Raw genomic sequence first — 27,105 nt, forward strand, 5'->3', positions numbered from 1 at the left:
CCTAATATAGCAGCATTTCTGTGAACTTGTTCCTACCATATCCATCAGAAATTAACAAGCCATAGTCATTTCTGGGCATTCCCAGAACGTTAAATTTATCCACGAGAGCATATCTGCTCTTATTGGGTTATAATTCCCCCTCCATTAATTGCTCTCTATCGCTAGTTTCCCTACATTCTACATTATAAACCATTTATTTTACATTTTTCAAAGTTCACATTAGTGGTTGCATGTAGTATTTCTCTTTGTACCTGGCTTGTTTTGCTCAGTATTATGTATTCAAGGTTCACCCATGTTGTCATATGTTTCACGACATCGTTCCTGTAAACCATTTGTTTTACATTTTTCAAAGTTCACGTTAGTGGTAGCATATAATATTTCTCTTTGTGCCTGGCTTGTTTTGCTCAGCATTATGTCTTCAAGGTTCACCCATGTTGTCATGTGTTTCACGACATCGTTCCTTCGTACTGCTGTGTGGTATTCCATTGTGTGTATATACCACATTTTATTTATCCACTCATCTGTTGAAGGACATTTGGGTTGTTTCCATCTCTTGGCAATTGTGAATAATGCTGCTATAAACATTGGTGTGCAGATATCTGTGTTCGGGTATATACCGAGAAGTGCAATTGATGGATCGAAGGGTAACTCTATATCTAGTTTTCTAAGGAACTGCCAGACTGACTTCCAGAGTATAATGGCTGAACCATTATACAGTCCCACCAACAATGAATAAGGGTTCCAGTTTCTCCACATCCTCTCCAGCATTTATAGTTTCCTGTTTGTTTAATGGCAGCCATTCTAATTGGTATGAGATGGTGTCTCGTTGTGGTCTTAATTTGCATCTCTCTAATAGCTAGTGAAGCTGAACATTTTTTCATGTGTTTCTTGGCATTTATATTTCCTCTTCAGAGAACTGTCTTTTCATATCTTTTGCCCATTTTATAATTGGGTTATCTGTACTATTGTCATTGAGTTGTAGGATTTCTTTATATATGCAAGATATCAGTCTTTTGTCAGATACATGGTTTCCAAAAATTTTTCCCGTTGAGTTGGCTGCCTCTTCACTTTTTTTGACAAATTCCTTTGAGGTACAGAAACTTCTAAGCTTGAGGAGTTCCCATTTATCTACTTTTTCTTTTGTTGCTTGTGCTTTGGGTGTAAGTCTAGGAAGTGGCCACCTAATACAAGGTCTTGAAGATGTTTCCCTACATTATCTTCTAGGAGTTTTATGATACTGTCTTTTATACTGAGATCTCTGATCCACTTTGAGTTAATTTTTGTGTAGGGTGTGAGATAGGGGTCCTCTTTCATTCTTTTGGATATGGATATCCGACTCTCCCAGCCCCATTTGTTGAAAAGACTGTTATGTGCCAGTTCAGTGGCTTTGGGAGCCTTATCAAAGATCAGTTGGCCATAGATCTGGAGGTCTATCTCCAAATTCTCAGTTCGATTCCATTGATCAATAGGTCTATCTTTGTGCCAGTAACATGCTCTTTTGACAACTGTGGCTTTATGATAAGCTTCAAAGTCAGGGAGTTTAAGTCCTCCCACTTTGTTTTTCTTTTTTAGAGTGTTTTTAGCAATTTGAGGCATCTTCCCTTTCCAAATAAATTTGACAACTAGCTTTTCCAAGTCTGCAAAGTAGGTTGTTGGAATTTTGATTGGGATTGCATCGAATCTGTAGATGAGTTTGGGTAGAATTGATATCTTAATGACATTTAGCCTTTCTATCCATGAACATGGAATATTTTTCCATCTTTTAAGGTCCCCTTCTATTTCTTTTAGTAGAGTTATGTATTTTTCTTTGTATAGTTCTTTTACATCTTTGGTTAAGTTTATTCCTAGGTACTTGATTTTTTTAGTTGCTATTGAAAATGGTGTCTTTTTCTTGAGTGTCTCTTCACTTTGTTCATTTCTAGCATATAGAAACATTTCTGACTTATGTGCATTATTCCTGTGTCCTGCTACTTTGCTAAATTTGTTTATTAGCTCTAGTAGCCGTATTGTCGATTTCTCAGGGTTTCCCAGATATAAGGTCATATCATCTGCAAATAATGACAGTTTTACTTCTTCCTTTCCAATTTGGATGCCTTTTATTTCTTTGTCTTGCCGGACTGCCCTGGCTAGCACTTCTAGCACAATGTTGAATAACGGTGGTGACAGTGGGCATCCTTGTCTCATTCCTGATCTTAAAGGGAAGGCTTTCAGTTTCTCACCATTGAGTACTATGCTGGCTGTGGGTTTTTCGTATATGCTCTTTATCATATTGAGGAAGTTTCCTTCAGTTCCTACCTTTTGAATTGTTTTTATCAAAAAGGGATGTTGGATTTTGTCAAATGCTTTTTCAGCATCTATTGAGATGATCATTTGATTTTTCTCTTTTGATTTGTTAATGTGTTATAATATATTGATTGATTTTCTTATGTTGAACCATCCTTCCATGCCTGGAATGAACCCCACTTGGTCATGGTGTATGATTTTTTTAATGTGTCTTTGGATTCGATTTGCAAGTATTTTGTTGAGAATTTTTGCATCTATATTCATTAGGGTGATTGGCCTGTAGTTTTCCTTTTTTGTGGCATTTTTGCCTCGTTTTGGTATTAGATTGATGTTAGCTTCATAAAATGTGTTAGGTAGTGTTCCATTTTCTTCAATGGTTTGAAAGAGTTTAAGTAAGATTGGTGTCAGTTCTTTTTGGAAAGTTTGATAGAATTCCCCTGTGAAGCCATCTGGCCCTGGGCATTTATTTGTGGCAAGCTTTTTAATGACTGATTGGCTCTCTTTGCTTGTGATTGGTTGGTTGAGGTCTTCTGTTTCTTCTCTGGTCAGTCTAGGTTGTTCATATGTTTCCAGGAAATTGTCCATTTCCTCTACATTATCCAGTTTGTTGGCATACAGTTGTTCATAGTATCCTCTTGTAATTTTTTAAATTTCTTCAGGATCCAAAATAATGTCATCTTTCTCATTGATTATTTTGTTTATATGGTTCTCTCTTTTTGATATTGTCAGTCTAGCTTGGGGCTTGTCAATCTTGTTGATCTTCTCAAGGAACCAACTTTTGGTGTTGTTTATTCTCTCTACTGTTTTTTTGTTCTCTCTGTCATTTATTTCTGCTTTAATCCTTGTTATTTCTTTTCTTCTACTTGGTTTAGGATTGGTTTGCTGTTCATTTTCTAGCTTCTTCAGTTGCTCCATTAGTTCTTTGATTTTAGCTCTTTCTTCCTTTTTGATGTATGTGTTTAGTGCTATAAATTTCCTCCTCAGTACTGCTTTTGCTGCATCCCATAGGTTTTGATATGTTGTGTTCTCATTTTCATTCGTCTGTATATATTAGCAATTTCTCTTGCTATTTCTTCTTTAACCCACTGACTGTTTAGGAGTGTGTTCTTTAACCTCCGGGTATTTGTGAATTTTCTAAGTCTCTGATGGTGATTGACTTCTAATTGTATTCCATTGTGGTCAGAGAATGTGCTTTGAATAATTTCAGTTTTTTAAAATTTATTGAGGCTTGTTTTATGTCCCCGCATATGATCTATGCTGGAGAAAGTTCCGTGAGCACTAGAGAAGAATGTGTATCCTGGTGATTTGGAATGTAATGTTCTATATATGTCTGTTAAATCCAATTCATTTATCAGATTGTTTAGGTTTTCAATTTCCTTATTGGTCTTTTTTTTTTTTTTTTTAACAACAAATATTATAATTTATTTAAATGAATTCTAAAACTATTAAGGCTAAGAAAATCCTTTAATTACTCTTACTAAATGAGTAAAGTACTCTCTTTTTATGTGGAATAAAATTAGCTTAAAAATATTCGCCAGAATTTTTTTTTCTGTATTTATTCTTTTTTTTTAATCTTCATTTTATTGAGATATATTCACATACCATGCAGTCATACAAAACAAATCATACATTCGATTGTTCACAGTACCATTACATAGTTGTACATTCATCACCTAAATCAATCCCTGACACCTTCATTAGCACACACACAAAAATAACAAGAATAATAATTAAAGTGAAAAAGAGCAATTGAAGTAAAAAAGAACACTGGGTACCTTTGTTTGTTTCCTTCCCCTATTTTTCTACTCATCCATCCATAAACTAGACAATATATATGTCTGTTAAATCCAATTCATTTATCAGATTGTTTAGGTTTTCAATTTCTTTATTGGTCTTATGTCTGGTTGATCTGTCTATAGGAGAGAGTGACATGTTGAAGTCTCCCATAATTACTGTGGAAACATCAGTTGCTTCCTTTAGCTTTGCCAGTGTTTGTCTCATGTATTTTGTGGCACCTTGACTGGATCCATAAACATTTATGATTGTTATTTCTTCTTGTTGAATTGCCCCTTTTATTAGTATGTAGTGGCCTTCTTTTATTAGTATGTAGTGGCCTTCTCCTAACATCCTTGCATTTAAAGTCTATTTATCTGAGATTAATACTGCTGCTCCTGCTTTCTCTTGGCTGTAGCTTGCATGAAATATTTTTTCCATCCTTTCACTTTCAATTTCTTTGTGTCCCAGTGTAAGATGAGTCTCTTGTATGCAGCATATTGATGGTTCATATTTTTTGATCCATTCTGCCAATCTTTATTTTTAATTGGGGAGTTTAATCCATTTACATTCAATGTTATTACTGTAAAGGTATTTCTTGAATCAGCCATCCTATCCTTTGATTTATGTTTGTCAGATACATTTTTTCGCTCTCTCTCTTAATGTCCTTTAATGTACCCACACTGAATCTCTTTAGTACTGGACCTTTCTCCATCTCTCTCTCTCCTTTCTTTGTTTCTCTGTTGGCAGGGCTCTCTGTAGTTTCTCAAGTAGGGCAGGTCTCCTATTAGCAAATTCTCTCAGCATTTGTTTGTGAAAAATTTAAGCTCTCCATCAAATTTGAAGGAGAGCTTTGCTGGATAAAGAATTCTTGGTTGGCAATTTTTCTCTCTCAGAATTTTAAATATGTCATGCCACTGCCTTCTTGCCTCCGTGGTGGCTGGTGAGTAGTCACTACTTAGTCTTATGCTCTTTCCTTTGTTTGTGGTGAATTGCTTTTCTCTTGCTGCTTTCAGAACTTGCGCCTTCTTCAGTATTTGACAATCTGACCAGAATATGTCTTGGGGTGGGTTTATTTGGATTTATTCTATTTGGAGTTTGCTGGGCATTTATGATTTGTGAATTTTTGGTGTTTAGAAGATTTGGGAAGTTTTCCCCAACATTTTTTTTGAATACCCTTCCTAGCCCTCTGCCCTTCTCTTCCCCTTCTGGAACACCAGTGAGTCTTATGTTTGGAAGTTTTATGTCATCTGTCATATCCCTGAGGTCCATTTCGATTTTTTCAACTTTTTTCCCCATTCTTTCTTTTGTTCTTTCATTTTTCCATTCTGTCATCCTCGAGGTCACTGATTCACTGTTCAGCTTCCTCTAGTCTTGTACTGTGAGTATCTAGAATCTTTTTAATTTGGTCGAGAGTTTCTTTTATTTCCATAAGATCGTCTATTTTTTTAATTTACTCTTGCAAATTCTTCTTTATGCTCTTCTAGGGTCTTCTTCATGTCCTTTATATCTTGTGCCATGCTTTCATTGTTTGTCTTTAGTTCTTTGATTAATTGCTCCAAGTACTGTGTCTCCTCTGATGTTTTGATTTGGGTGTTTGGGTTTGGGTTATCCATTTCATCTGTTTTTTTCACATGCTTTAAAATTTTATGTTGTTTTTGGCCTCTTGGCATTTGCTTAACTTGATAGGGTTCTTTTAGGATATGTTGGCTGATTAAAACACTTATCTCCAATTTGTCAGATATACAGCTTCGTGGAGTACACTTTCTCTAACTAACCAGCAGGTGGCATCCATGAGCCACCTGTTCCCCTCAAGCCAGTTCTTCCCAACTTTGTGGTGAGTGGGGGTGTGAGTCTTGTGGGGTCCAATTGTGCACCAAGTTTGCGTGTGTAGTTGGTGCTTCCCGCCCTGAATGTGAGGTGTGTGTCTGAGCGGTTAGGGTGGGAGGGCAACTTTAAAATCTCCCGGGTGTTCCTGGAGATTTAAAGCTGTTGCAATAGTCTAATCCTTCAGATCAGTCTCGCCACAGTTTGTCTCTGGCATGACCCACAAGTCCTTGTTGTTGGCCTGTCGTCCCTGGGACTTGCGAGTGGGTCCCTCTTCCAAGCTGTGGCCTCCTAGGTCCTCTGCTGAGGGAAGACTGTGCTACATCACAAGTGAGCACAATCCCCCAAGGGAAGTTCTGGGCTGCAGGGCTGTGTAGGGGTGTTTCCAGTCTGATGAAAGGATGGCTGAATGGGGCATGTTAATTTCCCCCTTTTCACACAGCTCTGCCTTCCAGGCTCCAGGACAATTCGCTGTGGATGCTCAAAAGGCTGTCGTCCACGCCTTATGTTGTGGTTTGTGCGTGTGTTGTTGGAAACACTTCCTGTCACACTGGGTTGTTTGCAGCAGCTCTGGGCTGTGGCACCGGCACCAGGCAGGAGCGTTCCCAGCCCTCTGGGAAGATGGCTGTAAGGACAACCCCCTTTTCTTGGGGAGTTGTGGTGTTTAGCGAATTTTCTCAGCCACTAGACTTATTGCTTTGTCTCTCAGAGCTGTCTTAGCTCTGCTCTTGCCTGGGCCCAAATTGCAAGTCTTTGAGGCTTTCTGTAAAGGGCCTCTTAGAGTAATTGTTTTAGAAAAAAACGAGGGGCCCTCCTTGCAGATCTAATGGGCTATTGAAATGCTAAGAGACAAGGAGATTAGGGCCATTAAGGAACAATCAAGAAAGCAGAGAAACCAGCTCTTTGGCTCTTCAGACCAGGGACCTAGCCCTCTGGGTTTGCATATGAGCCTGACTCTGCCTGAGCCCTGCCGTTCTCCATTTTATGTTCACCAGAACTCCAAAAAGTCTCTGTTTTTATTTTTATTTATTTATTTATTTATTTATTTATTTATTTATTTATTTATTTTTGCTGTTTTTGTAGCCCTGTCTCCTTCCTGCTGGGTTGACTGCTCCCAGATTCTCTGGTGTCTGGTCTCAGTCTATGTTTGGAGTTTCGACCGGCAGCCTGAGTTTTCAATCAGAGCCGCAACTGCAGTTCTCCCTCCTCGTTCCCAGCACAGACAGCCCCTCCTCCCATGGGACTAAGCCTGGCAGGGAGGGGCACAGGTCCCCTGGCCACGAGAACTTACAGATTTCACTGATCTCAGCTGTTCCACACGTTCATGAGTGTTGTATGAAGTATGCCCAAAGTCAGATTGCTCTGCGGTGTCCGGTCCATGCAGTTCCTGGCTTTCTGCCTACAGCCCTGGAGGAGTAACTAAAACTGTGCATATCTTCTTTAGAGAAATGTTTATTCAATCTTTTGCCCATTTTTAAATTGGGTGGTCTATCTTTTTGTCAAGTTGAAGAATTTCTTTATATATTCTGGATATTAATCCATTATTGGATATGTGGGTTCCAAATATTTTCTCTCATTTTGTAGGTTCTCTTTTATTTTCATGATAAAGTCCTTTGAGGAACAAAAGTTTTTAGTTTTCATGAGGTCCCATTTATCTGTTTTTTGTTGCTTGTGCTTGGGGTGTAAAGTCTAAAACCATTGCCTAACACAAGCTCTTGAAGGTGCTTTCCTACATTTTTTTTCTAGGAATTTGATAGTTTTAGCTCTTATATTAAGGTCTTTGATCCTTTTTGAGTAAGTTTTTGTATATGGTGTGAGGTAGGGGGCCTCTTTATTTTGTTTGCAAATGGAGATCCAATTTTCCCAGCACCATTTGTTAAAGTGACTATTCTTTTTCAATTGAGTAGTCTTTGCTACCTTGTCAAAAATCAGTTGGCTATAAATGTGAGAGTTGATTTCTGAGCTCTCAATTCTATTCTATTTGTTTATATGTCTCAACTTGTGCCAATACCATGCTGTTTTGATTACTGTGGCTTGGTAATAAGTCTAAGATTAGGAAGTATGAGTCCTCCAACTTCATTCTTCTTTTTCAAGGTGGCTTTAGCTATTTGGGGCCCTTACCCTTCCATATAAATTGGATAGTTGGCTTTTCCAGTTTTGCAAGGAAGGTTGTTGGAATTTTGATTGGGATTCCATTGAATCTATAAATTACTTTGGGTAGTGTTGACATTTTAACTATACTTAGTCTTCTAATCCATGGACATGGAATGTCCTTCCATTTATTTCTAAAGTCTTTGATTTCTTTTAGCAGTGTTTTATAGTTTTCTATGTACAAGTTCTTTACATCCTTGGTTAGATTTATTACTAGGTATTCGATTCTTTTAGTTGCTATTGTGAATGGAATTTTTTTCTTGATTTCTTCTGATTGTTCATTGCTTGTGTATGGAACACTACTGATTTTTGTGTGTTGGTCTTATACCTGCCACTTTGCAGAATTCATTTATTAGCTCTAGGAGCTTTGTTGTGGATTTTTCAGGGTTTTCTGTTTATCATCTGCAAATAGGGAAGGTTTTACTTCTTCTTTTCTGATTTGGATACTTTGATTTCTTTTCGTTGCCTAATTGCTCTGGCAAGAACTTCCAGAACAGTGTTGAATAAAAGTATTGACAGTGAGCATCCTTGTCTTCTTCCTCACCTTAGAGGGAAAGCTTTTAGTCTTTTGCCATTAAATAGAATGTTAGCTGTGGGCTTTTCATATATGCCTTGTATCATATTAAGGAAGTTTCCTTCTATTCCTAGTGTTCTAAGTGTTTTTATCAAGAAAGGATGCTATATTTTGTCAAATTCCTTTTCATGATCATCTCAATATGGGTTTTTTTTTCCTTCATTCTGTTAATGTGATATATTACATTAATTGATTTTCTTGTGGTGATCCAGTCTTGCATACCAGGGATAAATCCCTCTTGATCATGGTGTACAGCTATTTTAATATCCTGTTGGATTTTATTTATCATATTTGTTTGAGGACATTTACATTTATATCCATAAGAGATATTGGTTTGTAATTTTCTTTTCTTTTAGTATCTTTATCTGGCTTTGGTATGAGGGTAATGTTGGCCTTATAGAATGAGTTAGGGTGTGTTCCCTGCCCTTCAATTTTTTGAACTAGTTTGACAGAATTGGAGTGAAGTCTTGGAATGTTTGGTAGAATTCCCCTGTGAAGCTATCTGGTCCTGGGCTTTTCTTTTTGGGGAGGGTTTTGATTACTGATTGAATCTACTAGTAATTAGCTTGTTGGGATCTTCTTGAGTTAATGTGGGTGGTTTATGTGTGTCTAAGAATTTGTCCATTTCAACTAAGCTATCTAATTTATTGGCTTACAGTTGTCAGGCGTTCATAGTATCCTCTTATAGTCCTTTTTATTTCAGTGGAGTTGGTAATAATGTCCTCCTTTTCATTTCTGATTTTCATTATTTGTATCCTGTTTTTTCTTTGTCAGTCTAGTTAAAGGTCTGTTGATTTTATTGGTCTTTTCGAATAACCAGCTTTTGGGTTTGTTGATTCTTTTTATTGTGTTTTTTTATTTCCTTTTTTGTTTATCTCTGCTCTGGTCTTTGTTATTTCCTTCCTTCTGTTCAATTTGGGTTTAATTTGCTCTTCTCTTTCTAGTTTTTCCAGCTTTGAGGTTAGGTGTCTGATTTGAAGTCTTTCTTCTTTTTAAATGTAAGCATTTAGAGCTATAAATTTCCCTCTCAGCACTGCCTTTGCTGCATCCCATAAGTTTTGGTATGTTGTATTTTCATTTTCCTTTGCCTCAAGATATTTCCTGATTTCACTATTGATTTCTTCTTTAACCCTTTGGTTGTTTAAGAGTATGTCGTTTAATTTCCACGTTTGTGAATTTTCTCTTTCCTTATGTATTTGATTTCTAGTTTCATTCCATTGTGGTTGGAGAATATATGTTGTATGATTTCAATATTTTTAAATTTATTGAGACTTCATGACCCTATATGGTCTATCCTGGAGAATGATCCATGTACACTCGAGAAGAATGTGTTTTCTGTTTTTGTTATGTGCAGTGTTCTATATATGTTTGTTAGGTCTAGTTGGTTTTGTATATTATTCAAGTCCTGTAGTTCCTTATTGATTTTCTGATAGATGTTTTAATCATTATTGAGAGTGGTTAATGTCTCCTACTATTACTGTACATCCATTCATTTCTGCCTTCAAATATGTCAGTATTTGCTTCATATATTCATATTTATAATTGTTACATCTTCCTGTTGAATTGTCCCCTTTATCTGTATATAATGACCATCTTTGTCCCTTTTAGCTGATTTTTATTTAAACTCTTTTTTTGCCCAATATTAGTATAGCTGCCCCAGTTCTTTTTTGGTTACTACTTGCATGGTATATTTTTTTCCATACTTGAACTTTCAACCTACTTGTATCTTTGACTTTAAGTTGAGTCTCTTGCAGACAGCATATAGTTGGGTTGTGCTTTTTTTATCCTTTCTGTCAGTCTCTGCCTTTTGACTGGAGAACTTAATCCATTTACATTTTTTTAAAATTTTATTTTGGAATAAATTCAAACTTACAGGAACAGTTGCAAAAACAATACAAACCCCATACACAGAACTCTAGCATACCCTGACCCCCCTCCCCCCATACCCCAATCCATCAACTTTAACATCCTGTCATGCCACCATTTCTATCTTTCCCTCCCTCCCTCCCTATCATCCATCATCTATTGCTCTGTCTTCTGAACATATGAGAGCAAGCTGCACACATCCTTGAACAAACAATATAATTCACATATACATTTCCCATGAATAAGAACATTCTTTTATGCAATCCCATTAAGTGCAGCTAAGAAGCTCAAGAAATTCAACATTGATACAACACTTAGATTCTATATTTCCTTTTTTTTTTCTTATGTCCCAACTGTGTCCCTTTGAGCCTCCTCTCCTCCATCCTCAGATCCCATCCAGGATCATCCTTGGCATTTAATTGTCATTATCTATTTAGACTGTCATTTTTTTTTTTTTCAATTGTAGAAACATATATACAGCCTAAATCTTCCCATTCCAATCCCTCCCTAGGATTCCATTAGTGGAATTAATCACATTTAGAATGTTGCAATGCTATCACCTTCCCACCATCCATTACTAGAAATTTCCCTTCACTCCAAACAGAAACCCTACACTTATTTCTTAACTCCCCATTGCCCCTTCCCCCACTTCTCGTAACCCATACTCTACTTTTCATCTTTATGGTCATATTATCTGATGCTTTCTTTGTGTTTACCGTGGGGCTTAAATTTAACCTCTTAAATCTATAACAATCTTGTTTCTCTTTGATACCAACTTAACTTCAATAGGACACGTAAACTATGTTCCTGTACTCCTCCATTCCCCCACCTTTATGTAATTCTTGTCAAAAATTAACATTTTTTACATTGAGTCCAAAACCACTGATTTATCATTACAGTTCATATATTTTAGATCCTGTAGGAAGTAAATAGTGGAGTTACAAATAAAAAATACAGTAGTATTGGTATTTTTATTTACCATGTGATCTTTACTGGAAATCTTCATTTCTTTATGTGGTTTCAGTCAATTGTTTAGTGTCCCTTCCTTTCAGCCTGCTCAATTCCCTTTAGCATTTCTTATAGGACTGATCTACTGGTGATGAAGTCCCTCAGCTTTTGATTATCCGAGAATGTTTTCATCTCCCCCTCATTTTTACCCTCCAGTAGTTTGTGAATTTTCTAAGTCTCTGATGGTTACTGACTTCTATTTGTATTCCATTGTGGTCAGAGAATGTGCTTTGAATATATTCAATTTTTTTTTTTTTTTAATTTATTGAGGCTTGTTTTATGTCCCAGCATATGGTCTATTCTGGAGAAAGATCTGTGATCACTAGAGAAGAATGTGTGTCCTGGTGATTTGGGAGGTAATGTCCTATATATGTCTGTTAAATTTCTCTATATCTCTCTCTCCTTTCTTTGTTTCTCTGTTGGTAGGGCTTCCTTTAGTATCTGAAGTAGGGCAGGTCTTTTATTAGCAAAATTCTCAGCATTTGTTTGTCTGTGAAAAATTTAAGCTCTCCCTCAAATTTGAAGGAGAGCATTGCTGGATAAAGTATTCTTGGTTGGCAATTTTTCTCTCTCAGAATTTTAAATATGTCATGCCACTGCCTTCTCACCTCCATGGTGGCCGCTGAGTAGTCACTACTTAGTCTTATGTTGTTTCCTTTGTATGTGGTGAATTGCTTTTCTCTTGCTGCTTTCAGAACTTGCTCCTTCTCTTCAGTATTTGACAGTCTGATCAGAATATGTCTCGGAGTGGGTTTATTTGGATTTATTCTATTTGGAGTTCGCTGGGCATTTATGCTTTGTGTGTTTGTATTGTGTAGAAGGTTTGGGAAGTTTTCCCCAACAATTTCTTTGAATACACATTCTAGACCTTTACCCTTCTCTTCCCCTTCTGGGACACCAGTAAGTCTTAAATTTGGATGTTTTATTTTATCTGTCATATCCCTGAGATCCATTTCAATATTTTCAATTTTTTCCCCATTCTTTCTTTTGTTCTTTCATTTTCCGTTCTGTGGTCCTCGAGGACAATGAGTCATTGTTCAACTCCTCTAATCTTGTATTACGAGTATCCAGAATCTTTTAATTTGGCCAACAGTTTCTTTTATTTCCATAAGATCTTCTATTTTATTATTTACTCTTGCAATTTCTTCTTTATGCTCTTCTAGGGTCTTCTTTATGTCTTTTTATCCTGTGCCATGCTCTCCTTCATGTCCTTTATATCCTGTGCCATGTTCTCATTGTTTGACTGTAGTTCTTTGATTAATTGTGCCAAGTACGGTGTCTCTTCTGATGTTTTGATTTGGGTGTTTGGGTTTGGGTTCTCCATATCATTTGGTTTTATCATATGCTTTAAAATTTTATGTTGTTTTTGGCCTCTTGACATTTGCTTTACTTGATAGGGTTCTTTCTGGATATAAAAAAATACTGATCTCTAATTTGTCAGATCTACAGCTTGGTGGCGTACACATTCTCTAACTAGCCAGCAGATGGCGTCTGCGAGTCACTTATTCCCCTCAAGTCAGTTCTCCCCAACTTTGTCTTTGTGATGTGTGGGGATCTGATTCTTGTGGGATTCAATTGGTGCGCTAAGTTTGGGTGTGTTGTTGGTGCTGTCTGCCCTGAATGTGGGCATGTGTCTGGGTGGTTAGGGAGGGAGGGCAGCTTTAATAATCCAACCTCCCAGGTGTTCCTGAAGATTTAAGGCTGTTGCAAGTGTCTAAACCTTCATTTCAGTCTTGCCACAGATTGTCTCTGCCACTGATCCACACAAGTCCTTGGTATTGGCTTAGGGTCCCTGGGATCTCCGAGCGGGTCCCCCTTCTCAGCCGTGCTCTTCCAGGACCTCTGCCTAGGGAAGGCTATGCCACGTCACAAGTGCACGCCGGCCCTCCAGGGAAGCCCTGGGCTGCCGGGCCATGCAGGGGCGTTCCCAGCCTGCTGTAAAGGTGGCTGAATGGGGCTTGTTAATTTCCCCCTTTTCGCACAACTCCGTCTTCCCAGTTCCGGGACAATTTGCTGTGGGTGCACTAAAGGCCACTGTCCACAGCCGATACTGTGGAATGTGTGCAGTGCTGTGGGAAACACTCCCTGTGAGACTGGGTTTCTCGGCGTGGCTCTGGGCTATAGCTCTGGCCCTGGGCAGGAGTGTTCCCAGCCCGCTGAGGAGATGGCTGCAAGGGGCACGGTTTCTTTCTCATTTTGGCTCCCCTCTGCCCCCCCTGGCCCCAAGACAATCAGCAGCAGGCTGTCCTTCACGCCAGACACTGAGAGGTTGGCACAGCCCACTCCTGCTGTGCTTCACTGAGCGGTTCTCACCGTCATAACCGCAGCCGCTCCTGGGTTTTTTTTTTTTTTTTTTTTTTTTTAAAAGAACTAGTCCGTCTCCAAACGCCAACCCATGGTTTCCCCACACCAGCAGCGCAGCTGCCGGACTTTCAGCTGGCTCACTCCCTCGTTTCAGAAAGCAGACTCCCGGTTTCACCAAATGCACAGTCCCTGTGGATTTAGCAGACCTTGTCTGGCTGGTGCATCGCTGGAACTGGTGTTCTGGGTCACTTTCTGGCTTTTATCTAGTGTTTTTCATGGAGGTGTTTTTTTGCCCTGTCTCACCTAGCCTCCATCTTAGGTTCTCACCCTAATCCATTTACATTTAAAGTCACTACTGATAATACAGGACTTCCTTCTGCCATTTTGCTATTTAGCCTTTGTAAGTCTTCTACTTTTTTGTCCCTCACTTCCATTAAAGCCTACTTTGATATGTATTTGCTGTTTTGTGTGGTACCCTATTGAGTGCTTTCTCATTTCTATCTGTATACATTTTTCATCTTTTTTCCCTGTAGTTACCATGGGGTTAAAATTTAACATCCTGAATTTATAATGATCATATTTGGTTTGATACCAACTTAACTTCTATAGCATGCACATATGCTTTTCCTATATCCCTCTGTCCCCCCACCATTTTTTTTGTACTTGTCACCATTTATATTGTATGTCTATATTGTATGTGTACATTGTATGTCCCAAACCTTAGATTTATCATTACTTTTTGTGTATTTGCATTTTGGCACCTGTAGGAAGTAAGAAATGGCATTACATACCAAACAATACAATACCATAATACAGATATCTATAATTACCCAAATGGTTATCTTTACCACAGATATTTATTTCTTTATGCTGCTTTGAACCACTGTCTAGTGTGCTTTCCTTTCAGTCTGAAGAACTTCCTTTAGCATTGCTTGTAGGGCAGCTCTAGTGGTGATGAACTTCCTCAGCTTTCATTTATCTGAGAATGTCTTAATCTTTCCCTCATTTTTGAAAGAAAGTCTTGCTGGGTATAAAATTCTTGACTTGCAGTGGTTTTTCTTTATGCTTTGAAAATTTCACCCCAGTACATTCTTGTCTCCATAATTTCTGATAAGAAGTCAGCATTCAATCTAATTGGGACTCCCTTGCACATAACATATCGTTTTCTCTTGCAACCTTCAGAACTCTCTCCTTGTGCTTTGAATTTGATTGTATAATCAGTATATTATGGGGTGTGTTTTTCTTCATGTTTATCCTCCTTGGTGTTCTCTGAGCTCCTTGGATGTGCATATTCACATCTTTTGCTAAGTTTGGGAAGTTCTCTGTCATTATTTCTTTGACTATTCCTTCTGCCCCTTTCTCTTTTCTCCCTCTGGGGCTCCCATAAAGCATATTGGTGCACTTAATGGTGTCCCATAGCTTTCTTAGGCTATTTTTGCTTTTAATGTTTTTTTTTTTCTTTTCCTTAGCCTGACTCATTTCAAGTTTCTTGTCTTCGTGTTCACTGATTGTTTCTTCTGCCAGCTCCAATCTGCTCTGGGCATTTTTCATTTAAGTTATTGTAGTCTTCAACTCCAGTAGTTCTGTTTGGTTCCTTTTTTAAATTTCTGTCTCTTTACTTAGACTCTCATATTGCTCATTCATTATTTTCCTGATATCCTTTAGTTCTTTTTCTGTACTTTCCTTCATCTCCTTGAAGATCTCTTTTTTAAAGGTTTTGTTCAGTATGTCCACATTCTCGTTTTCTTCATGGGTGTTTTCTATATCTTTATCCTTTTCCTTTGGATGGACCATCATTTATTGTGTCTTTGTTTGTCTTGTACTCTTGTTGCACACTGTATAGCTGAATATTTTAAAATGTTAACTCTGGGATTTACTCTGTGGCATGTCTGTTTCTTGATTTGGTGACCAGCTGGTAATAAGACATAGATTTTCTTTAGCTTCAGCCTTTCTATTAGAAAGGTCTGCCTAAGGCAAATTCAGTGTTGAGGGTTTTCCCTGTCTTTCTGGGCCTCTGTCGTGTCCTGGGTGTTTACTTGTTAATTGTTTTGGAGTTACCCTGTTTATAGGTGTTTAGTTGTCCCCTTTGCTTCCCAGGAAACAGACTTACCTCTGCCAGGTATTTGAAGCCCATTGATTTATGTCCCAGACTGTCTACCTCTATAGTTTTTGCATTCCTTTTGTTGCCTCAGGCTGCTATAAGTTGTCCTGGAGGGCAATTTCTGGGAGGAGGGTCACTCTGGAGAGGACTTTCCCAAGTTGGTCTTTTCCAGCCAACGTAAGGCCAGGGACCCATGAATGGGGGGAGACTGGCTTCAAAGTGCCCTGGGGAGGAGGTCAGGAAGGGTGCCAAAATCTTCTCCAACAGCTCTCCAAAGCTGAGTATTCCTGGCTTGCCCAGCAAACACAGACCTTCACCTGACTGTCCCCGCATCCCTGAGGAAATGCTGTGTCTTTAAATCTCTTTCGCTTCCTCCCCTGTTTGGGGAGGGTTGAAACAATGGCTGCCACCACCTTTGTTGGGGCAGGAGTGAAACAGTGGTTGCCACTGCTCCTGTTGGGGTGGGTTGAAACCATAGTTGCCTTCAGAGCTGGGACCCAGTGATCCAAATTTATTAATCAAAAGCTGTGATCAGTGATCGGCCATGCCCACCCTCTTCTTGGAGAAGAGGATTTTTATGTCCCTTTCTGTCAGCAGCAGCTAGCCAGGGACTGGACTCTGTGGCAGCCTGCCATGAGGGTGAGGAATGGGCACTGGTAGCCATAGCGAGGCAGAACAGTTTACAGTTCTTTACCGTAATTTATCAGTCTCCTCCTCCTGCTCTTCCCTGGATGCTGTTGTGTTCTTCTTGCTTGTGGGGTTTCAAAATAGTTGTTTCAGACAGTTCCTGTCCATTCAATAGTTGTTTTCATGGAGGGACTGAGCTCTGGAGCTCCCTACTCTACCATCCTCCCTGGAAGTTCTCCCGTATTTTCTGTCTTTGTGAAACAGCTGTCTACCTCAATGACCGCCCAATAATTTGCAGTTAGTTCTCATGTAAAATGAGTTAGTTCTGTTTCTGGCATTCTGTTCTCTTTTCAGTGTCATTTTTGGGGACTCATTTTTACTACCATGGCTTCCACTCTCCATTTTCCTTATTTGAAAAACAAAGAAATAAAAAGAACTGCTGTTTGGACTCTTTAAAAAAGGTTTTTTCCTTTCTGCTTAAAGTAATGACTTTTGTTCTGTGTATACTACCCTTGAATGTTGACAACCATGACACTGTTTGGACAGGGACAGGAGGTACAATTTATAGTGGTGACTGTTTCTAATTAGTTCATCAAATGACTGCTGAGATCTGTATATATTGGGTTTCTATGAGCAAAGGTTAGAAAATAAAGACTACTTAGGCATGTTCTGATAAATAAATTCTTTCACATCATCCTGATATATGGCTGTTTATTAATGTATTGCTCTGCCACACTGCCCTACCAAAGGGACTGGTAGTAGTTCCTGCTTTTGCCCTTACAAAGTACTTATGTGCCACATCTTATCTTGAAGGCTAAACACTACTCCAGAGTCTTCCTTCTGGTCCTCTTGGGAACAGCCACTAGGATTGTAAAATCTGCCTGGAGAGCAGCTGAAATTGAAGCTCTGTTCTCTTGATCACCTTCATATCACTGTTTCCGGCAGCTGTTCATGAGTGTGTGTCTGTGTTTCTCTTCAGACATGGACAGCCAGGCCCGCCACATGGCCCTCAGCAGCCTCTTTGTGGAGGTCCTAATGATGATGAACAATGCAACTATTCCGAATGCAGAGTTCCTCCGGGGCAGTATCCGGACCTGGATTGGCCAAAGAGTGCATGGGCTGTTGGTACTACCCCTTCTTACAGCAGCCTGTCAGAGTCTGGCTTCTGTCCGCCACATGGCCGAGATCACTGAAGCCTGCATCATGGCCTACTTCAAAGAAGGTAAGAGCACCGTCATTTTATGTTCTCATTGTGGTGTTCTTTTCAAGGGAAGATTAAAAGTTTTGTCACCAGGAAATATCTTTCTAGAGCCTTCCCAATGAGGGATTGTGCCATTCTAATTTCTGCTTTCTAAATGTTCTATTTCAGAACACATTTTGTCTTTTTCAAAAAGATCTGCAGTTAGCGTGGGAATCTATGACCCACATCTGTTGATACAATTATGTATTTAATCTCTAATTCATTGTTACACTGGTTTTGGAGTGTCAGACCATCCTTTTTACTGTAATAAAATTGTGTTATGTCATTTAATCCTCAAAAGAAATGCTTTAAATCAGAATCTATAAGATAATATTCCACTATATTAATTTTCCCCTATTTTTGTCACTTTGGTTAAAATGAGTTTTTCTAGAAGTCCTTTTATTGCTTCTTGTCACACCTCTTAAACTGTTATGAAAAGGTTACCACTTCCCACATCTTCCCTTCATCTTTTGTACTTCCTACTCTAAATGCTCAGACTCTAGAAACAAGCTGGTCTAGTGAAGAATACACATCATATTGCAGACAGAAGGAGAGAAAGGAGAGTGTTGGATTGGAATGGTAGGAAGTACATATAACCTTTCACCTGTCCTGTTTTGACAACCCATAAACAATCCATGTCCACTGTGGGACGTGTGCATGTCACCATGTGGCACCCCCACCCTCCCTCCCCCTGTAGAGTTGAGAACCATTAAGATAACACCCCTATTCCAAACTAAAATCGAAATTGTTTTCTTCACAGTTTGTGAAACATTCAGGAGTTTCCACTGACCTATGAGTCAAACTAAGTTTTGATAAATAAAAACACTTATAATGGATAGTGTAGTAATTTCCCTTGGAAACTCCTGAGTATTCATAACATATTTGAAAGTAGTATTAAAGTTAAAACTCTTAGAAGACTGGGTCTGGCAGTGTCTAGATGTGATTTTTAATAATCGTAATATGAGAAAGGTGATTTATAAATACACGGCGCTGAATTCTGATTTCTTAACCCTCCATAGTGGCTCATCTGTGCAGACATTCAGCAGCTGAGGGCTTTTCTGTCTAGGCCCTGAGACACTTTTCACTTTCATGGCCTTTAGGGCCAGTGTGAGAAATTTTTCTTGACAGGAAGCTTGAAGTGAGAAGACTAAAGTAGTTAATTTGACTCTTGGTTTTATCTTGATGTCTTACCTTGGTGTTCTCTTCGTAGATTCTCTCAATCAGAATTTAGGATGGGGCCCCATTCTGGTGTCCCTTCAAGTTCCTGAGCTCACCATGGAAGAATTTCTACAGGAGTGCCTGTGCCTTGGCAGTTACTTGACTCTTTATGTTTACTTGCTTCAATGTTTAAACAGTGAACAAACTCTAAGGAATGAAATGAAAGTGCTGCTCACCTTAAGCAAGTGGCTAGAACAGGTATATCCAAGGTATGTTGGCCTTCTGGCTGCTCTGTCAAACTCATTGTACTTGGTTAACTTGGAATTTAGGATTTAAGTAAGTGTATATATGTAAAGTATACATTACCAGGTGGTACATACAAAACAGAGTTATGAGGTTCCATGTCAATACAGTGATCCTTGTTTGGGAAAGATTCTTCTTTCATGGGCTAATTTTCTAAGGTATTCTGTTTTCTGAAACAGGCATTTTAAAACACTAAGCTTCAGTTTCCTTATCACCTAAATAGAGATAATAATGCCTATTTTGTAGGTTGTTATGAGGATTAAATGAAAGAACACGAACCCCGTAGAGTTGTAGCTGTTACAATCCCATAACTTTATTAAATCTGTTAACCTAACCTTTCAAAGTACTAAATGTCCCTTATACCTGAAACTTATGTAGACTTTTACTTAAATGGGAGTGGGAAAAATCCACTTGTAATTTTCTCCTGTGTCTCCCCCCAGCTCTGTGCAGGAAGAGGCAAAGCTGTTTTTGTGGTGGCACCAAGTCCTGCAGCTGTCCCTCATTCAGACGGAGCAGAATGATTCAGTGTTGATGGAATCTGTCATTCGAATATTGCTCATGCTTCAGAGCAGGCAGAGCCTTTTGGCTGAGGAGAGGCTCAGCTCTGGGATTCTGGGGGTAATTGGGTTGGGCCGGAAGTCACCCTTGTCTAACAGGTAAAGAAGAGCCTGTCACTACTCTTAATAAGTAGGCCTTGGATTTGGGCACCAGTTTAGGATATGTGGTACTTTAGTAGGTTTTTCAGCTTAGAATTTAGGTTTTCCACAAAGATTAGGGAAAAAAAAAATCAAAGCCTGATTACATTTTTGTATTTTAAAAAGCACATTTATTTTTTATCACTTTAAAACTACTTTATTTTTCAGTTCAAACAATATTTTTATTAGTAGTATTTCTTGTTGTGGTTTTACTTTGTTACCCTACCACACTACTGATTTCTTTTGGCCTTGGGCCAGTGATGGTGGGCAAGGTTAGGGTAAAATACCCCCAGTCAGCTGCTTCACTGTGAACATTTATCATTGTGCTGTGAGTTCAGGGAAGTTGAGAGCCTGCCAGTGGCTCAGTCTAGTAGAACTGTTAAACTGTTTGGTGGATTAAGGGGAACTAGTGAGAAAGAAAGGAGTCTAGGGTTCATTAGTAAAAATCCCAACGCATGAAAGAATTTGCCATTAGTTTGCTATATTATCTCATAATCATTATGTAACTTTTTTCCCCAAGTCGTTGCTGTTGTTGAAAAGATGTTTCATACTATTTGAGTGTCAGCATTCTCATGGAAGCCCATTGTGTTGTTGCAACTTTGGGAACTACCTAGTCCAAACCAGTTAACATCATGTTTCTTTGCTTATGGTAGAATTTAGCAGGACTGTGTGATTGCGTTTCACTTAAATTTCATCTTTTGGTTGAATCAAGGGCTTTAATTCTTGAATCTGGATTATACATACTGTACATTGTTTGGGTGGTGAAAATGGAAGGGAAGATTAAGTCTCCTTTATCATACTTAAGATTTTCTTCAAGACGTTAACAACAATAATAGGTCTAGAAGTGTTTTTTTTTTTTTAATAGAAAATATGGTGTTTATTTAAAAATGCTTCCTTTAATGGTAATTTACTTCTTCTGTCCTCTCTCTAATGTCTAAGATTCCGAGTGGTTGCCCGAGGCATGGCCACCTTCCTTTCAGTTCAGGTTCCTGCAGAGGATCAGGTCCGTTTGAAGCCTGGCTCTGAATTACATCTGACCCCAAAAGCTCAGCAGGTCAGTAAATACAGCTTTCAGGATCAAACAGCACAGGGATCGCAAATGATAAAATACCAGATACATGAAACTTATTGACTAGACAACTGCTGCCCGAACCTCTAATGTCTCATATGAAATGTTGCAGGTGGGCAGGTGAGTTTTCCATGAAGTTTTCACCACATCTTCCCCAGTAGGTGGAGAGGTGGCAGCTCTAACCCTTTATAGATAATGACATGATGATCTTCAGAGCACAGCATTCCCTTTAGTGGACTTTACTTGCTGGAAAATTGTCATAGTCTATACCCGCCTCAAATATTAGGCATTTGTAGGCATTTGCTAAGCACTGTTACTGTTACTGTAAAAGAAGCAAGGTCTTAGGCAAGCCAGTCTAGGGTTGAATTTGGTTCTGATGAAAAGAATGTTCACTAGCGTGTACATTCCTGGGCCTGGAGGCTAACATAGAGTTGAGATTGATGGAGGTTAGCTGAGCTTTAATAACAAAGAAGCATTTCTTGTTTTTGAGTCTGGAGGTTGACCAATGTTGGAATAACCTAACATTGATGATGGTAGCTGTAAGAAATCAAGGCTGTCCCTGTACACCGCTGTACAACATTAACAATGTTCAGCATTCTATCCTGCTTATACGTGCAAGGCACTGTTCTAAGTTCTAACTGATTCAATGGTAATGAGTTAAAGTTCTAACTCATTTAGTCCTTAAAGCAAAATTATTTACATATGAGGGAACTGAGACAGGAAGAGGCTAAGTAACTTGTCCAAAATTACATAGCTAGTAAATGTTGGGTCTAGGATTCATATCTGGCCAGTCTGGCTCCAGGCTTCAGATTCTCACCACTCTGCAATACTGTCTCTCTAAATGGTAGATGGTTAGACCCCTTAATTCATCTTCTGAAAGTGTTTCTTCTGCAGATTTATCAAGTCTAAGCCAGCCACATGCAGTGTGATATCTTGGTTATTAAGAAGACTGATCAAACAGTACAGTTTCTAGGTTCTTCACAGGACTCTTGTATTATAAAATACCTAATACTTGAAACTGACTGATTAGACGTCTGCTGTCAGAATTCCTACTGCCTCATATGAAACATCACAATTGGGCAGATCAGTTTTCCAAGGCACGTTGTGAAGTCAGTGAGGTACATTTCAGGGTGTATTTGAGAAGTCAGAGTGTGATAACACCTTTTAACTCTTCTGTGGCTGCCAATTCCCGGAGCATGGTTTCTGCTTTAGTTGTGACCACTAGGTCACCCAGGTCTTGTATGTCTTTGCCTACATTCCTTTATTCTTAAAATGGCAAATGACTATCCAAACTTACCAAGATTTTCAGATTTGAAAAAAAGGCATCTTTTTTTTTATTATTCATTTTATTGAGATATATTCACATACCACGCAGTTATACAAAACAAATTGTACATTTGATTGTTCATAGTACCATTATGTAGTTGTACATTCATTACCAAAATCAATCCCCGACACCCTCATTACCACACACACAAAAATAACCAGAATAATAATTGAAGTGAAAAGGAGCAACTAAAGTAAAAAAAGAACACTGGGCGCCCTTGTCTGTCTGTTTGTTTGTTTCCTTCCCCCACCTTTCCACTCATCCATCCAAAAACTAGACAAACGGGAGTGTGATACCTATGGCCCCCCCCAGTCCCACTGTCTTCCCTCATAAGCCACATTTTTATACAATTGTCTTCAAGATTCATGGGTTCTGGGTTGTAGTTTGATAGTTTCAGGTATCCACCACCGGCATCTTTTTATTAAATGATTTATCTTAGGCAGATTGTCAAAGTAGACCATTTTGGGGGGCTAAACTTAAAAAATAGGAAAAGACCCACTATATTCAAAACTTACAGAATGGGAGAAAATATTTGCAAATCCTGTATCTGATAAGGGTCTAGTATCCAGAATATATCAAGTATTCTTAAAACTCAGAAACAAAAAGACAAACAACTCAATTAAAAGACGGACAAAGGGTTGAATAGACATTTCTCCAAAGAAGATATACAAATGGCCAATAAGCTCATGATAAGTTGCTCAATATCCTTAGTTATTAGTGAAATGCAAGAAAATCAAAACCACAGTGAGATACCACTTCATACCCGCTAGGATGGCTGTCATCAAAAAAAAAAAAAAAAAAAAAAGGAAAACAAGTGTTGGTAAGGATGTGGGGAAATTGGAACCCTTGTACATTGCTGTTGGGAATGTAAAATGGTACAGCCGCTATGGGAAAGTACCTTAAAAAGTTAAACATGGAATTACCATATGACCTAGCAATCCCTGTCCAAGGTATATAACTAAAAGAATTGAAAACAGATACTCAAACAAATACTTGTACACTAGTGTTCTTAGGGGCACTATTCACAAAAGCCAAAGGATGAAAACAAGCAACATGTCCAGCAACAGAAAAGTGGGTAAACAATTTGTGGTTTATATATACAATGGAGTATTACTTAGCCATACAAAGGAATGAAGTCCTGCTACATGCTGGAATGTGGATAAACCTCAAAAACTAGAATTGCAACCTTCAGTGTTGCTGACTAAGTATGGTTGGGGATCCGGGACAGGAGGCACGGAGTGCAGGTTCACCATGTCTCAGGACTTGATGTAGTGAGGAAGACTTTGTAGGGAGGACTTGGGAGAATGATGCTACATGAAAGAAGCCAAACACAAAAGGTCACACATTGCATGATTCCATTTATATGAAACTTCCAAATTAGGTAAATCCATAGAGACAGAAAGCAGAGCAGTGGTTGCCGGGGGTTGGAGGCGGGGGTAATGGTGAGTGGCTGTTAATAGGTACAAGGTTTTTTTAGGGGTGATGGAAATGTTTTAGAACTAGATAGAGGTGGTGGTTGTACATTATGAATGTACTAAATACCACTGGATTGTACCTTTTAAAATATTTAATTTTATGTTATGTGAATTTTATTGCAAAAAAAAAACCAAAAAACATTTGTCCCTGTTGATTCTCATTCTTAGATGGCACTCTGTTCATGCAACTCTTAACTTGGTACCAAAAATCTCTTCAACTGTTTATCTTCAACCCTAAGACCTCTGTCTGTAGCCCCCTTGTAATTTATTTCTAAACAGCCAGTTCATTTATACCTCTCAAAAAAATTTCCCTCCTTGTTTCCTGAGCCATGCCAACCCTGTCTTTCAAGCTATATTCTCTTGCGCATTGGTTCTCGTATGGGGGGATGGGGAGTAGAGGGCTGCCATGGTGGTAAGTGGGCCCCAGTGGTGTGGGGAACATGTTCAGACTTCTGGGGGTGGTGAGCCTGTATAGCTGTAAAACAGAATCCCCACCCTCAACAACCATTGTTCTTATTTTTTGTTATTTTTCTCTCTTGTCCCACTATAAAGGAAGGAAAAATAAAAATGTATGGATTAAAAAGTGTTTTTTCTGTATTTCTGTATTTTTTCCTCTAAAGAGAGGTGTAGAAACATTTCTTCCATCATTTTTCTGCCATTTGTCAGACAGAACTAGGAGGAACCTGAAAATGTACTTTATACCTGTTTGCTGATTTCGTGACCTCATCATTTACCCTCACCAGCACTTAGCAACTGGTGTCTTTAGAGTTTACTTCAGTTCGACAGTTTAATATGACATTATTTTGTAATCTAAGAACAAATTGAACAGCAAAATTAAAGAGGTCACACCTGAGTGAGAAACAGCTTGTTGCATGAAGTAGTTCAAGGCCAAGAGGTGCCACCCTCAGTGCTGCCGACTGAGTACAGTTGGGGCTTCAGGAAGAGGCAGCAGTTTGCAGGTTCACCGTGTCGTGGGCTTGATCTGCTAGAGTGGATTCAGTAGGTGGGACTGGGGAGAATGAGTAAAGGGCATGGTTTTAGGAATGCATGTGGCAGGTGAGGAACATAGTAACAAGGCCAGCCAGACCGCAGCAGTGGCTCTCTGGAATCATTGAGAAATGGCACAGGACAGGAAGAGGGAAGGCTGTATGTAAAGACTGCAAAAGCTGGAAAAGTCTGGGTTGCTGGCATCCGTCTGCTTGTGGTTAATCAGTGCCTTCTATCTGCACTTCTATTTCCAGTTCTGTAGGCTTCCTTTGAGATGCACCTTTGTACCAGGTTATAATGGAAGAGTGTGCTACATCTCTGGAAATCAAGTTACATGCTTCTGCTTAACTTTCTTCTCTTCTATGTCTTTTAGGCTCTGAATGCTCTTGAATCCATGACATCAAGTAAGCAGTATATTGAATACCAGGATCAGATATCTCAAGCCGCCCAATTTATAAAGCATCCTGGCCATTGCCTCCAAGATGGGAAAAACTTCCTGGCTCTTCTTGTTAACTCTCTCTATCCAGAAGTGCATTATTTGGACAACATCCGATAGTAACACTGAGGCTCTTGGAAAACCCTGCTGCTGTTTATGTTTACATTTAAATTTGCTGTTGCACGAATAGCTTTGCTCAGTTCAGCCAATGAGTAGTTGACTGAGATGAAGGTCAGAAGGCACTAAATAATTCTACTGTGCATGTACACGTATGTGTGTGTCCCTGTGTGTGTGTTTTCTTAGCTTTTAAAACTTCCTTGGACTTTTTAGTTTTTATGTTCATCCAACAAGAGAATCTTGCTGAGTTCTACTTGGGTTCAGAGCCACTCATGGTTGCTGAATGTATCAGTCATCTCACCAGACCTGAGGACAGGAGATCTTTGTGTGCGTCCACTTCTATCTCCTGTTTTATTTAAATGTCAAGACTCCTGTGCCAGATCTAACTATTTTGGGAGTCAGGAAGAATCCTCACTTAGGAGCCCTATTTATTTTCCTCCAAAGTAAATCAATTTTGAAAATATCTGCATTTCTCGAATGGGGGGAAATATACGAGCCTAAAAGCATTGTGTCATTTCTCTAAGAAGGGAAATAATGCTGAATTAGTTTAAGTGAGTCCTGATTATCTTGAATAGCAGGATGTCCATCTAGCTGAGTGTCCTGTATTAAAAACCATCCATCTAAATCAGGGATGGCATGAGGGCAGTCTGGGATGAGATTGCTATGTCCAGATGTGTTTGGAGAGTAGACAGGGCTCGCTCTCTCCAGTTCACTATAGTCCCTGCATGCCCTTTGGTCCCACCCCCCAGCCCAGTCCCTCATTCACATCACTTTCTGTGCCCCTGAAGGCATCCAAGTTTGCAGCTTGATAGACACCAAATTTGACTAGGTATCTGATCCTACATTCTCTGCTTGTTTCTTCCCTCCATATTTAAACTCAGTTGAAGCCAGCCAAACTGCTGAAGCATTTGTCCATTGAAATTGGGTCACGTTGGGAGACTTAACTGAAATTGTTTTTTTTGTCAGTAGACCTGTGCCTTCTGTTGTTAACCATTCATTACCAAAGCTTGCCTGTAAAGTTGCCTTGTTCTGTTGCCATCTTTTTACATACGTTATTTCCCCCCAGGAATTAGCAGATTGGCTTCTGTCATCATATCCATGTTCTGTTGGCTTGGAATTAATTTTGTTTGTCCAGTGTGCATAATGTTTTTTTTGTTTATGGGTTATCAAAAGCCCAAGAATATTTACCTAAAAATGTCTAAGCAGTCACTTTCAGCGAGTGACGTAGGTTAACAGAGTGATAAGGCTCTTCTCGTATATCCTGTTGGATTATATTCCCCAACATTTGGAAGTATGTCAGAGCACTTAGTAATTTTGAACTGTAGTTGGACAGAAGAATTCTGCCTCACAGACATGCTCTTCAGCTCTGGTCAGTATCATCTCTGTTCAACCTCTTGAGTTTTGTAGACCACAGAGTGACCTGTATCAGAGCTTGTCCTTGTTTTTGCTTCTTTATCAGGTCATGTTTCTCCGTTTGCAAATCAGTCATCTTCTCCATCCTTTGTGTAAGAAAAGTCTTGGAAACAGTGGACAATTTAATGGCTGATTTGGCAACAATAATTTTATGACAGGAAATATTTTGTGTGCTGTTTTCTTTGAGGAAGATGTAATTATTGATATCCTAGAATGTGAAATTTTTGAGTGGACAGTATGTATTTTAAAGAAAATTATGATTAATCTGTTAATTTTTGAAAGTTTATAATATTTATAATGTATCTGGTCTGCAGAAATTATAAAAAAATAAATCTTTGATTATAGCTGGTAAGAATCCAGTTTATAGAAAA

At 38.8% G+C, this 27,105-nt stretch overlaps 1 protein-coding gene across 1 annotated transcript in view; it reads left to right on the forward strand.

The window, feature by feature from the left end:
• EPG5 (ectopic P-granules autophagy protein 5 homolog) overlaps positions 1 to 27,105 on the forward strand; it is a 128,693-nt gene extending 101,588 nt beyond the window's left edge. The window contains exons 40-44 of the mRNA XM_037805516.1: positions 17,494 to 17,736; positions 18,965 to 19,181; positions 19,656 to 19,871; positions 20,850 to 20,964; positions 25,142 to 27,105. Of these exons, the coding sequence (XP_037661444.1) occupies positions 17,494 to 17,736; positions 18,965 to 19,181; positions 19,656 to 19,871; positions 20,850 to 20,964; positions 25,142 to 25,324 (974 nt within the window). The 3' untranslated portion in view covers positions 25,325 to 27,105. The remainder of the gene's footprint in view (positions 1 to 17,493; positions 17,737 to 18,964; positions 19,182 to 19,655; positions 19,872 to 20,849; positions 20,965 to 25,141) is intronic.

The sequence above is a fragment of the Choloepus didactylus genome, chromosome 16 (assembly GCF_015220235.1).
Source record: "Choloepus didactylus isolate mChoDid1 chromosome 16, mChoDid1.pri, whole genome shotgun sequence".
Classification (NCBI taxonomy): domain Eukaryota; kingdom Metazoa; phylum Chordata; class Mammalia; order Pilosa; family Megalonychidae; genus Choloepus; species Choloepus didactylus.